The sequence below is a fragment of the Anas acuta genome, chromosome 10 (genome assembly GCF_963932015.1).
Source record: "Anas acuta chromosome 10, bAnaAcu1.1, whole genome shotgun sequence".
In the NCBI taxonomy this organism is placed as follows: Eukaryota; Metazoa; Chordata; class Aves; order Anseriformes; family Anatidae; genus Anas; species Anas acuta.
In genome coordinates this window covers 2,360,304-2,373,498 of record NC_088988.1, presented here as the reverse complement: position 1 = coordinate 2,373,498, position 13,195 = coordinate 2,360,304, and the positions used below count along the sequence as shown (strand labels likewise).

The 13,195-nt window shown below is 53.1% G+C and overlaps 1 protein-coding gene across 1 annotated transcript in view; it reads left to right on the top strand.

Moving 5' to 3' along the window:
• The window catches only part of JPH3 (junctophilin 3), a 45,188-nt gene extending 35,122 nt beyond the window's left edge, over nt 1-10,066 (top strand). The window contains exons 4-5 of the mRNA XM_068693279.1: nt 308-1,224; nt 8,625-10,066. Coding sequence (XP_068549380.1) covers nt 308-1,224; nt 8,625-8,705 — 998 coding nt within the window. The 3' untranslated portion in view covers nt 8,706-10,066. The remainder of the gene's footprint in view (nt 1-307; nt 1,225-8,624) is intronic.
• Nucleotides 10,067-13,195: the final 3,129 nt, after the last annotated feature.

Below are 13,195 nucleotides of genomic sequence, written 5' to 3'. Positions count from 1 at the left end.
GCAGGCGTGGTTGAGCCTGGAAATGGATATTGCAACCAGGGGGGTGTAAAAGGGTGAGAAGCACAACCCTAGTGCATAGTGAAGCTGAAAAGAAGGCAAAGCCATCTCCCCCTCTCCAGAGGCTTTGCAATGCCTGCAGCCAAACCAAACCACTCTGCAGGTGTAAGTGGGTCTGGTGTAATGTTCCCCTGCCACCCAACACTCTCAGACCCCCTCTTTGACCCCAAAAACCTGGCGGGCACCCACGGAACAGAAATAATCCTCTTTCCCTTCTCTCTCTCTCTTTTCCCCCAACTCCCTGAAAAAGGGCTCGAATGCCAGCGGCCCAAGCGCCAGAACTCGAGCGACGACATCGAGGTCCTCTCCACCGGCACGCCGCTGCAGCAAGAGAGCCCCGAGCTCTACAGGAAAGGGACGACGCCGTCCGACCTGACCCCCGAGGACAGCCCGCTGCAGAGCTTCCCCGCCAGCCCCTCGTCCACGCCGCCGCTGGGCTCCTGCAGGAACAAGAGCGCGCACTTCTCCCGGCAGGTCTCGGTGGACGAAGAGCGGGGTGGGGAGATCCAGATGCTGCTGGAGGGGCGCGGGGGGGACTACCTGCGCCCCAACAGCTGGGGCGAAGAGAAGGTCGGCGGGACGCGCGGCGTGCGAAGCGGGGCGCTGCGCAGCGGCCAGCTGGGGTCGGCCTCCGTCCCCGAAGACTACAGAGGCCGGAGCGGAGGGCACAAACACTCGGCCTCCAACCACAAGCAAAGAGAGAGGTGGACAGATTCCCCGGCCACGGTTTCTTGGACTTCCCACCACAGGTCCCACAACCACAGCTCAGGGAGCTCCAAGCTGCTTGAGCTAGACGAGGAGAAGATGAGCAATTACGAGATGGAGATGAAGCCCCTCATGAGGATGGATTCTTATATGCAAGAGATTCACACCCAAAAAAGACACTATAGCAAAGGGGGACCCTGCAGGAGCATGGCTGATGACCACCGCGGGGAAGAGCGGGGCTTCGGGGTTCAGAGACTGAGGTCTAAGTCCCAGAACAAAGAGAATTTCAGGCCAGCTTCCTCCGCCGAGCCCACGGTGCAGAAACTGGAAAACCTGAGATTCGGGGACAAAGCTGAGCCTCGGCTACTAAGGTGGGACTTAACCTTCTCCCCGCCACAGAAATCCTTACCTGTTGCACTAGAATCTGAAGAGGACAATGGGGATGCGCTCAAATCCAGTACGGTAAGTAGGCAAAGCCGTGCGTGGAAAGCTGGCTGGGAAAAATGGTGCTGAGCGGAGAGGGAGGTGGCACTGCCGGCACAACCGAGCCCCAAAATGCCCCCGTCTACACCTCGAGCCTCCCCTCACTCCTCCCGTGGTGCATAGAAGTGTGTGCTGGGAGGAGATTTGGGGTGTCCTGCGCAGGATGTCCTGGGGGGAACAGCATTTATCAGTGGGGGATTGGGGTGGAGGGCTTGGGGCGTTCACCTGGGGGAAAGGTGGGAGCAGGCGAGGGGTTGGTGATGCTTCCTTGTGGCTGGGTGTTGGCAACTGAGTGTCACGCTGGCCAGAGTGTGACAGGACTCAGTATTGTGACATTACCTGGTATTGTGACACGACCCCATAATTTGACACGACCCCATAATTACATGACCCCATAATGAGATTGCTGCTCAAACCCTGGCAGACAGGCATTGTGTCAACCTGCGGCATCTCCCCATCTCTCCACCTCTGTGTGACCGATGCCGTGGCCTTGTCACCACCTTGTGCTGGGGACCTGAGCCACCTGGAGGAGGGTACCGTGGTCATGGAGCAGGGCACGTTGCAAAGGGCTTGGGCTCAGCCTGCCTTCCTTTCCTTTGTGAAACACAGAAGCAGGGGCAGGAGCACTCAGGGCTCCTCATTTTGGGAGAGGTGAGGGCTCGCTGGAGATTTCCAGGAGCCAGGGGGGGAGAAGCAGAAAAAGGGGGATGCAGCCGGGATGCAGGAAGGGCTCAGCTAGCGAGCTGCCACAATTTCCCTGCTGTGGCTGTGGCTAAATCACCCCCACACGCAGCCCTGGAGCTTGCTGGCTTCCTATTCATCCTGCAAGCTTCGGCGCAGGCTCGCAAGCACCCACACAGCATTTACGAAGCGCTGCACGCAGGGTGTCTGCTGGTGGACCCGCACCACAGGACACATCTTGGTGGGGCGGAGAGAAAGCAGAGCTCCGAGGGACCCCTGCGCACATCAGCCAGCTGCAGTTTTGGATAAATAGCCATTGATGTGACATCTCCTTGATGGCTACGTCCAGCAGGCGCCGGACACCACCGAACGGGCACAGGCTGAGTGTAAAAGCGCCCAGAAAAGCCATTAGGCTGCACATCATCCTTTTAAGTGCTGTAGCGGCGAAGCAGCATGTTCAGTTTTCTCACATTCATAACCGAGGGTGGAACAGATGGCGAAGGTTTGGGAGGAAGCTAATGTAATACAGAGGAAGAGATAATATGTGGATTTAAATAACCTACAATGCCAGCAACAATTTGTTCTAGCAAGAGTTGCGCTGCGCTAGCGGGGGGCTGCTCCAGCGGCTGGGCGGGGAGGGGGCAGTGGCACCAGCAGGGTGAGGACCAGGAGGTGCCACCCGACGTGTCCCAGCCTCCTGCACACCACCGTGACCTCCCCGCACCTTCCACCCAGCACCTCTACCTCCAGGGAGCGCAGACATCCCTGAGGAAGAGGAGGGGAAGGCTCCATCCTGCGAAAACCACTGCGCCCAGGGGGCTCCTGGTGGTGTTCTGGATATTTTCTCGCAGAACTACGGCCCCCCGTGTTCCCCGAAGCCTCGCTCAGGAGGGATGCTGGAGCCTCTCCTCCCTGCTCCTCGCCACTCCAGAAAGGGTTGCCATATGAGCTCCAGGAACTTGGTCTTCTCGGTCATTTCTCACCACTCCCTTAAAAAGAAGCTCCCAGAGCCCCTCTCCATGGGGGCCGCTCATCACTAACTGAAGGCTCCTCTTACAAACGTCATTTCTTGAGGCTGCTGCTCAATAACGCTGATGAAATTCAGTGCTGCTTGGTGCTCCTGTCAGGGGACGGTGGGGTTTCAGGGTCAGCAAGCCGGCGCTGCGGTCACACCAACGCTTTAAAACCACACTCGAGGGCACCCGATCTTTCCGTGTCTCCGTGTGCGCTGACCCCTGTGCGCACAGAACAAACTCGCATCAATTGTCATCGCTTGGGCAGACGAAATCGGAAAGCAACGTGCCCGGACCAGTGTCAGTGTTGTTGGATTAAGGGACTCATGTGAACGTCGCCGTCCTTTCTGGCCTTAAGGAACCACGAGGCAAAAAGCTCAAGCCTGTGTCTGAACACTTCCCAGCCTCCTAGAGCCTTTGAGATGATCTAAAACAGGAAGGGAAAAAAGGAATTGTTGAGCGGCTGGAAGGGGAAAGAGGCTTTCTAAAATGCCAGCAGCCCTTTTATCCATCAACATGAAGCACGTCGTATTTTTAGGGTTGGGGATAAAAAGCTTGTCGCCCCTTTCCTGCAGGTGCTGAACATCTGCAGTTCCCAAAAAGGAACAGAAGTGTTTCGGGCACACAGGCCCCCAGCATGCCTGGGAGAAAGGGCAGCGCTCAGGCACGCACGGAGCCTGATTCCTCTGCCTGGCCTCGTTTCAGGAGCAATCACAGGTATTCGGATGGAGACTCCTAGGGATGCTCTGTGGTCTCCCTAAAGGCATTGGGAAAACTCCCCGGGCACACGAGCAGGCTCCGTACTCGGCCCTTTAAAATCCCCCTGTCTCATCACACCCAGAAAGCCCAAAATCCCAGCCACCCCCGGCATTTTCTTCCATTGTCACATGCTGCCGGATAAAATCTCAGCGTTCTCAGCTGTTTGCTGCAAAGAACCAGAGGAAACAGCTGAGGATTTGGGGTTGGCAATGAAGTTTGCAAGCCGTCTGCGGGGATAAGGGCGGCAGAGACCCCCCTGCGCCAGCCGGGGATGGCGGAGAGGGGCTCGGGAGGAGCTGCAGCATCTTCTCTCCTGCTGTCTGCGTGTTGGGTGTATTTTCCACCCAGAGATTCTGAGCAGGTTTCCCTGTCGCTGGGGAAAGCAAGGAGGAGGCAGCCAATCTGCAGCCAGCGCCGCGCTCTGCCAAGAGCCAGCCCCGGCACAGCCCCGGCACCGCAGCAGCGCAGCAAAGGCAGGGCTGGGCAGGGACCCCCACCCCTCGCCCCCATCCCATCCCCGAATTTCGGCTGGAATATAAGCTGCCCAGAGGCTCTGGAGTGCAAAATTCACCTGTTTCGGGATGCTGTGCGTGTCCTGTCTGCGTGTGGACCAGCCTGGGAAAGGCGCCTGGGGGTGCTTTTGTGGTTAGCATCCCTGGGACTAAACCCTGTGGTCCTCTCCGGCTTTCCCTTTCAGATTTTTTCCTTTATTTCCCCATCAGGAGCCTTCCCCAGGTCTCCTAACACAGCTGTGCCTGGGTTTTCCTTGTTTCTCTCACCTCGTCTAAATAAACCCACAACAGGTTCACAACCCGGTCCCGAGTGGCTGTGGCCCAGCACGCACAAAAACGAGCTTAATTACAAGGGAATTAGGAGGAATATCAGCCCTGCCACCACCTGATCGCTGTCACCCCTCGGAGATGGGCACCGGCACAGGGACCGCAGCAAGTGCAGGAGGAGCTGCCACGTGCACAAAGAATTTGGGGGTCGTTGCCTCTTAAATAATAACCAGAAACCGCTCTCCTTGATGTGCAGACATCGCGGCATTACTCGTAACAACACAAGGGAAATAATGCTCAGAGAGAAATGCAGGGCTGAGCTCCACAGCATCCTCTTCTTTAATCTCAGGAGCCCTCTGATGTGGCAGCAGGGTGCCCCTCACCGATTTTGTCATCCCGGATCCATTTTAGGGCTCTGAGCCCAGCCCCACGCCGCCGGCTAGCTTTGAGAAAGTTGGGCTCCATTGCCAGCTTTTGACCAAAAGCAAACCAAAACCTTAAAACCGTCGACCCCCGAGCAACACATCGGAGGAGGCGAGGCCAGTCCCTTCTGCTTCTCTTGAGAAATGCTCCTTAACCGCTCCGCAGCAGCCTGTTCCTGGCAATCGTGTGACAATTCAGCACAAATGTCGTGGAGCTGCGGAGTTTTCAGCACTTTGGTAGTGCTGAGCCTGGAAAACAATGCCTGGATACTTTTTGCTGATCCCAGTCCTTCGTAATTACACTTAATAGATCCCAGAGGGATTCCTAGGTAACCCGCACTCTGGTTTCCATGGCAGAGGCAGAGCTGCAGTAACAGGTAATAATGGATTGCTAATACTTAAATTAATTATGCCACAATTTTATTTGTAAACCAGCTGTCCCCTGTATTCCCAGTAAGACTCAAGTTGCTACACAGCAGTTAAAGGAAAAAAAAAAAAAGAAAAGAAACACAAACAAACCAAACGGTGGGGCAGAGGTGGTGGTGCTCAGCTGCAGCCACAGTCGGAGCTGCGAAAAGCGTGCCAGAAACGAGAGGCTGAAGGAAACCTTGGGAAAGCTCACACCGCTTCGCTGGGATGCTTCTCACTCGTTACTTCCACGGCGATGAGCTCCGTTACTCCTGCTGTGCCGTGACGAGGGCTTATTCACATTTTAGTGTCTCCACGGCTATGGATCTGTCTTCCAGGTCTTTCAACTTTGGAGAAAATCTCGGAGTCCTCGGAGGTTATCCCCATTTGTCCAGAAGCACCCCATCACCTTGTGGGTTCTGGTGTACCTCACCCATCCTGCAGAGGAGCCCTGGGAGCTTATTACAAAATAAACCAAAATCCCAGCCCACCCGAGCTGGGTTTAATTTTCCTTTCCCCGAGCCAGGCTGGTCGCCGTGCTGGGTGGAATTGGTCTCATGTCGCTCTACAGACGGCCTCAAGGGTTAGCATAGCCTGGGTATCTCAGGTTTAGAAGCTAAAATTGGGTGAGAGGATGCTACCTGTGGGCTGGGGAGGCAGGATCTGGCCCTGAAGGCTCTGTATGGGAGATGGGCAGCATCTCGGTGCTGTGCTCCAGCTCCTGCACGGCACACAGGGCTGGCTGAACAGCCCCCAGCAGCTCCTGGCTAAAAAAGGTGCTGTAGCTTCAACAAAAACAATGAATGGAGGAGGAAAAAAAGAAAGTTTTGCTTGCTGTCCGTGGCACACAAACCTCAGGTTGGGAAAATGAGCTCAACCTCCAGCAGCACAGAGCCTGCGATGCCGCTGGCCTCAGGGTTTTCTCTGGGCTCCTCTATGGCTCAAGGAGGCCAAAGATGAGGTAAAGCACCCCTGAGCTATGAAAGCAACATGCAAAGCTGCAAATCAAGGGCGATTTCTATAATTCCTGTATGTCGGTGGCTCGTAGGTGGCATAGCATTGTAAGGGCTGCGAGGTCCAAAACGCTGGCTGCAGCTCCAGGAAAAGGCAGCTCGCTGACCTCTTGCAGGGCTGGGCTCAGCAGAAGCCCTCTGCCAAAGCAGAAAATCAGAAGGGATTTGTCTTCTGCACAGGCACTGAGCAGGAGTCGCTTCTTGGGAGCCGGTGACATGGCCCAGGACAGCCTTGCCATCAAAGGGGAGAAGGGCGGGTGTTGCTCTGAGCAGAGGTGAAGGCACAGAGCCCTTACGAGTTAGAAATAAGCCAGACCTAAGCACCAAGAAGTGCAGCAGGATTCGCAACTGGATCTAAACCAGAAGCTTCAGAGGCCCAAAGCTGTTTCTGTGACCAGCTGCATGGGAACCCAGTTGCCGTGAGCGTGCGCACGGTGCTCTGTTTGTTGACTCCCCTATTTTTCTGGCTGAGGGCACAATTTCGGCGTATAAATCGGTGTATAAATCCCACCCCATCACCACCCACAGGTACCGAAGGGTTGTGATCTTGGTCAGGCCTGCAGGTCCATCCCAAAGCGTCCGTGTTTGTGAGGGCAAAGCTCAAACGCCAGGGAATTAGAGGGCATCCAGCCCTGTTACAACCTCCAGAGCATCCCAGGCTCGTGCCAGCTGGTGGATAAGTTTGCGTGCTGGTTGTTACCAAAACCATTAACAGTCAGAGCAGGGCAAGGGCAGAAATGGTCACTGCCTCTTGGGCAGGGGAAATCAAGCTGCGAGCGGACCGAGGCTGATGGAAGGACGAGAGCAGCTCCGTCCTCCCCTGGCTGCGAGGTGCAAGGAACCAAACGCCTTGTGTGCCTCGGCGGTGCCCTGCCAACAGAAACAATGACAGCGATAATCGCTCGCAATCTGGTATTGCATTAACACGGGCTCAAAAATCGTAAAACCCGCTAATCTTCTGAAATGAAGCTAAACCCCCCCCCGAAAGTAAATAACAGAGCGCATCGCAGCGCTTGGCAGCCCTGGGGCTGGGGAGGAGGGGAGGAGTGGCAGCAGGGGGGTGCTTTCTGCCTTGGAAAGGCTTGGCGTGGTGCAGGCGGAGAGGTTTTTGCTGGAAGCAGCCAGGCGTGGATACCTGGCTGCCAGGAGCAGCTCCCTGCAATCCCCGCGTTGGGTTGGCTTCCCCTGACCCTGTTGCTAAGCTACAAATATGCCTTGCCAGCAAGCTCCAGCATCCGCGCTCCCACCCACTCCCAAATGCGAACTGAATCAGCCTGCTCAGAGCAGAAACCAGCCCCGGCCAGCAAGGATCCCTTCTTTTTATTTATTTATTATTTTTTTTTAATTTCCAGCAGCGCTGCAGGCTGGCGCAAGGACTGGCTCGCAAAGATCACCCACCCTGCCACCCCAAAAAAAATACAAAAAACAAGAGGCGCAGGGCAGGAGCGAGATGCTGAGCACCATTGCACTGGTTTAAGGCTGGCACAGCTCCATGGCAGGGGGAATAGCCGAGGATCCCAGCTGTGCCAAAAAATAGCTGCCACCTACCTGCACGCTCACCCCGCCGCGAACCACGTCGACGCTTTAGGCCAGCAAATGTTTTAGGGCAGGGTGGGTGTTTTCTGGCCACCCCGCATAAAGACGGGGTGGAAAGCTGCAATCCTGGCGCTGCGTGGTGGTTTCCATCACTCCTGGGGTGCTCAGGGGGTCCGGCACAGCCCCATCAGCTGCAATGGGAGCTCAGGGAAGCAGCCCGCAGGGAACTGGGTAATGTTGGGTGAGATAATGCCAGGGCAGAAAGGTATCACGAGCTCGGCGATGTGGTTTAGTGGAGGTTTGGTGTTAGGTCAGTGGCCTGCCCTTTGCCATCAGCAGGTTACCTGCTCAATCAATCGCATTTATTGGAAAGGGTCCCTTGGAGCCACCTCCAAACCATCCCCAAGGAACCATCAAATCCCATATTATTATTATTACTTTTTCTTTTCCTTGACCACCTCGGCTAAGCAAGCGATTTTGGCCATTAATTAAGGCCAGATTTCCCATGTGCACGACATGGGGGCCTCCACGAGCTGGATGAATGCGGTGGGTGTAGGTCCGGGGGTCTGCCTGGCAGGCAGGGGGTCCGGAGCTCACATGGGGACCCCCACCCCACTTTGGCTAACGCGTGGCACCAGCGTCTGCCCCAATAGGTGGCCCCGAGGCCCTGCAGGTGCTTTGGGGTCAGGCGTTATGGGGTGCACATCCCCGGCCGTGGGCAGACCTTCGGGGCACCTCCTAACTCGTCTCCTTCTCTTTCTCTTGCAGGGCTCAGCTCCCATTCTGGTAGTCATGGTGATCTTACTAAATATCGGAGTCGCCATTTTGTTTATTAACTTTTTCATCTAACTCAAGACTGTCTTGTTTGCAAAAATAACAGTTACATGTATGAATGGGGGAAAAACAACAAAAAAACACAAAAACATAAAACCAAACAACAACAACAAAAAAAAAGGGAAAAAAAAAATCATAACTCGAACTGTCCTACGACGATTTCCAAGTCTTTTCACAGAAGAACAACAAACGATCGAGTCTCACTCACAGTTTGCCTTTTTTCCTGGGTAATGTTTTTTGGATTTTAGCCAAAATTCTTTGCTTGTATAACACTATGCTGTGTGGCATGGCAAAATGCTATCAACACTCTGCCCCCCCAACACTGGAAAGGATGAGAAGGAATCCCAACAAAATAAAACCTCATTTCCCTTCCCCTCACCCCCCCCCAAAAAAAAAAAAAAAATGATAATAATATATTTGTAACAACGGCAACCAACCCAAAACGGAGACTAGACGAGGGGACCGTGGGGAGATTTCGTGTCACGTCTGTACGGGTCCTGGGATGCTCCAGGCTGAGCGTCCCAGGGAAATCCACAACAGCTTTAACGATTAAAGTAAATGGGAGAGAAAAGCAAAATCAGGCAGCCGGTGCTTTTCTTCCCTCCTCCCGTCACGAATGGAGAAGAGTCGGTGGAAGAAGGAGGCGAGAAGGAGCGCGGGGAAGGCACGAGCCCTGCCTGGATGTGATGGACGGGAGGAGGGCACCCGGCCCCATTTTATTTGTTTTTAAAACCAAGCTGCGAGGGGTGTTCTGCAAAACCCCATGGGGCAGGGGGGGAATGGGGGAAGGTGCAAGCGGCGGCCCCACCACCCTCCTGTCTTCAATCCTCCTCCCGGGCTGCTCCCCCTCACGGCAGGGCTGGAAAACCACCCCAGGCTGCTTTCTGTTCACTTTTTCCTGGGTCAGAATTTGTGCCCAGATCCCCCCCCCACCCCGAGCCCACGCCGACCCGCGAGGAGCAGCACAGCTCCGCGCTCAGCATCCCATCCCAAAACACGTCCACGCACAGAGGTGCCAGGGAGCAGGTTGGCGGGGAGAGGGGGCTCGATTCCGACCCACCTAGTATAACGTAAAACAAAGCGAAATTAAGATTTAAAAATAATAAATAAAAAAAAAAAAAAAAGTTTTTCAAAAGGCATCTGGGGAGGAGCACTGGAGCATGTCCCAGAGAGGAGGGAGAGGGTGGTGGGTTTGTCTCTTACATCTTGCTGTGGACTGTTTCAGACATCATGCTTGGGCTCTGAGCATGTAGTATTTTGCACTTTGTAATGCAGGATGTATATTCCAGCTTCCAACATGTCCCTGTAAAAAAAAAAAAAAAAAAAAAAAAAAAAAGAAAAAAAAAGGAAAAAAAAAAGAAAAACAAAAAAACAAACGTCATTGGCAATGGCAGCCTCTAAGGATGTATTCTTTTCTTTTTTTTTTTTTTTTCTATGTCACTTAATTTGTTCGTTTCTACCATCTTTGTAATATGCCTGCCTTGATTTTCTCCCCTCCCCTGTCTCCCCCCTGATAATATGCATACTCATTAAAGATGCCGTATCCCTGTTCTGAGCTGTTCTGGTCCCAATCACCGGAGCGCCTACGGCCGGCGTCCCGGCACCTTCCCAACCCTCCCGCAGGGTTTTCTCCCGTGCCCTGGCACCACGAGCGCCGTCTCGCCCTGCCTGGGAGCTCGGCGAGCTGCTCCCTTCGTGTTGGGGACCAAATTCCCCCCGGGTGTCCGCAGCCCCTGCACAGCGGGGTGGGATGTGGGGGGGACCCTGCCCGGCATTTCCCACCCAGAGCTGTGGGATCAGCCCTGAACGCGGCCTCAGCTTTGCTTTGCTTCTGTTTTAGCTGTTTCTCTGCTACCTTTTCAGCAGATTTCTTATTACACTGCACTGGATTGCTATATTTTTAACCAGAAATAAACTAAGGATTAGAGCATGTGCCAGTTAAATTCAGTTCTTTGCCTTACATGGTCTTTCTCCCTCCCTGTCGCAGTTTTTCTTCCTTCCCCTTGCAGGCAGAGGGCGATGGGTGGACAGGGCAGATGCCACCGATGTACCTCCTGTCACTCCACGATAAGTCTCCATCCTCTTCGTACCTCATCACTTTTTTTTTTGGCGTTTCCTTTTGGGTCCTCAGTCACTTTTTTTTTTTTACTCTAGAACGGTTGCTGCGAGCCTGAGATGAACCCAATAATGCCAGGAACTCTGCAATGCGTTCTGTAATTTTGGTCTCAGGTCTTCATTACGACTCTGGAGAAGGTTTTTTGTGCATTTCGGTTGACTGCATGACACAATGGTCCTGCCAGGAGCAGGTTAAATAGCTACATGCAAACATGGTATGATATTTAGATGTGTCTCATTATCAATTATCAACGCCTCTCGTTATCAATCAAGGACAGGTACTGGGGATTTCACGTCCAGCTTTTTCACACTGGTAGCCAACTCCTGCTCTTGCCCAGGTACCAGCAGTTATGTGCAGACACAGCAAACACAACTCAGATTTTTCATCTCTTTATTCCTTGGGATAAATCCTTGGTCGAGCTGAGGCCTGTTCAGCATGAGAGATAGCCGAAGACTAATATTAATTGGCTCCCACATCATGTGTTTAAAAATAACAGCACCTTTATTAATCATGGGGAGCCGAGCAATTTGTCTTAGTCCTGGGCTTTTCACATTTGCCCAAGGCCAGAAATATTCTGGAGAAGTAGCCCGGGGAGAGAGGTAATTCAGCATATTTCCCTGTCTTCTGAGCCCCGGACTCACGCATATCTACCTAAGGCACATTAAAACGTCCGTCACTGTGCCGTATAAATCTGTGCAAAGTGTCCATCCCTGCTGTTTTATGTCCACGCCGGCAGATGCAGGGGAACAGCTGAAGGTTTATCTCCTCTTGTAGGCTGCGGCACTGATTTTATGCTCCTGCAGCGGAGGGGCTGGAGGAAGCAGCCCACCAGCCACTCCTCCTGCCCTGTGCTGAGTGCAGGACCCCATGTGAGGGCTGCACGTCCCTCGTGGGGACCCTCCAGCCAGGACACCCCTGCGAACAAGCTGGCTTGACACCACGGCTTTGGGGGAGGCAAGAAGGGAGGAACAAAGCCCCTCTGCCCCCCTGCACGTTGGTTTCTCACCAGCCCATCTGGCGTCTGCTTCGCTTGCACCCGAGCCCTGGCTGCTGCGAGCGGTGAGCCTCCTGGGCCTGATCTTGCAGAAATAGCGAGCTGGTGCTGCAGCTAGTTCTCTTGTGCTGAGTTATAAAGCCTTGGTGCTGCTAAAAAAAATAAGTAACTCGAGGCTGCGACAGAAAGAGAGAGGAAAAATAATGTTGTATTGATGATGAAGGGCTTAACTGAAACCCACCGCCTATTGGGATGTCCTGATAGCTAGACGTGAAACCACTCACCTTCTCCTGCAGCCTTTGCTGTGCAGCTCCTGAAGTGAAATGCATTCCAGCTGGCACTCTCCCTGTTCTCCTTTCTCCTTTCTAGCTGTGCATGTAAATGGGATAGAAAAATCTGATTTCACTGTGTCACTTACAATGCAATTACAGGATGCGCGTGGCCCAAAAGAAAAGGAATTACTGAATAGTTTCCTCAAAAAGGTAAAAAAAAATTAAAAAAAAAAAACTTTCAGCCTTCTTTTAGCTGAAAAAAATTGTTTCCAGATATAATAAATTGAGATCTCTCTTTGCTATGTAAATGTTTACGTCTTCACCCCTTTACAACAAGGCGGGCAAATGTAATGCTCTGAAGGATGCCAAAGGAATAATTGAATTTTATCTGGGTGTTCATACATTTATAAAAAAAAAAAAAAAAAGGCACAAGCTGTTCTTTGCACATATCAGACAAGAATAACTATTCCTATGACAGACACTGCTGGAGTTTCTCAGCTCCTCGCTTTCCACCAAGTTCTAGGCCCAGCCCTTCCCTTGGGTATCATTTTAGGCAAGTCATTTCACTGATGCTCGCCTGCAGAATACTTCCCTCCTTCCTTAAGGTACCTTTGGTCCTAATATATGAAAAACTCCTGTCTATCTGACCCAGCAACAGGCTTCAGTGGACTTTCAGTCAATGTCCAGAAGACCAAAGTACCATTACAGCTTGGTATCAAAGCATCATAGCTTAAATTTAAGTCCAGGGCAGAGTCTCCCCTGTAGGCACTTAGGATGGTGGTAATAATCAGGTTTCCCTGCTTAGCTTTTCACCATGGAAGTCTTTTACCTTTTATCAGAGGTTTTATTTGCTGAATCAACACGTGACAGCTTCCAAGGCTTCCAGTTACACCAGCACGAGCTGGGCCAGCGTGCCCAGACATCTTGCGGCTGTCGCTGGCTGCACGGCTCCAAGGGAGTGCTGCATTTGTCTCGTCTGTTCTGCTGAGCAGTGGCTGCAGATGCACCAGAATTAATTTCTGTCTCAAGTCCAACGGCTGCAAATGCTCCAGAGAGAGCGGACGCTGTGTGGGATTCAGTCCCCACGCAGGCTGTTCCAATTACGGCGCTACAGGCTCATTTT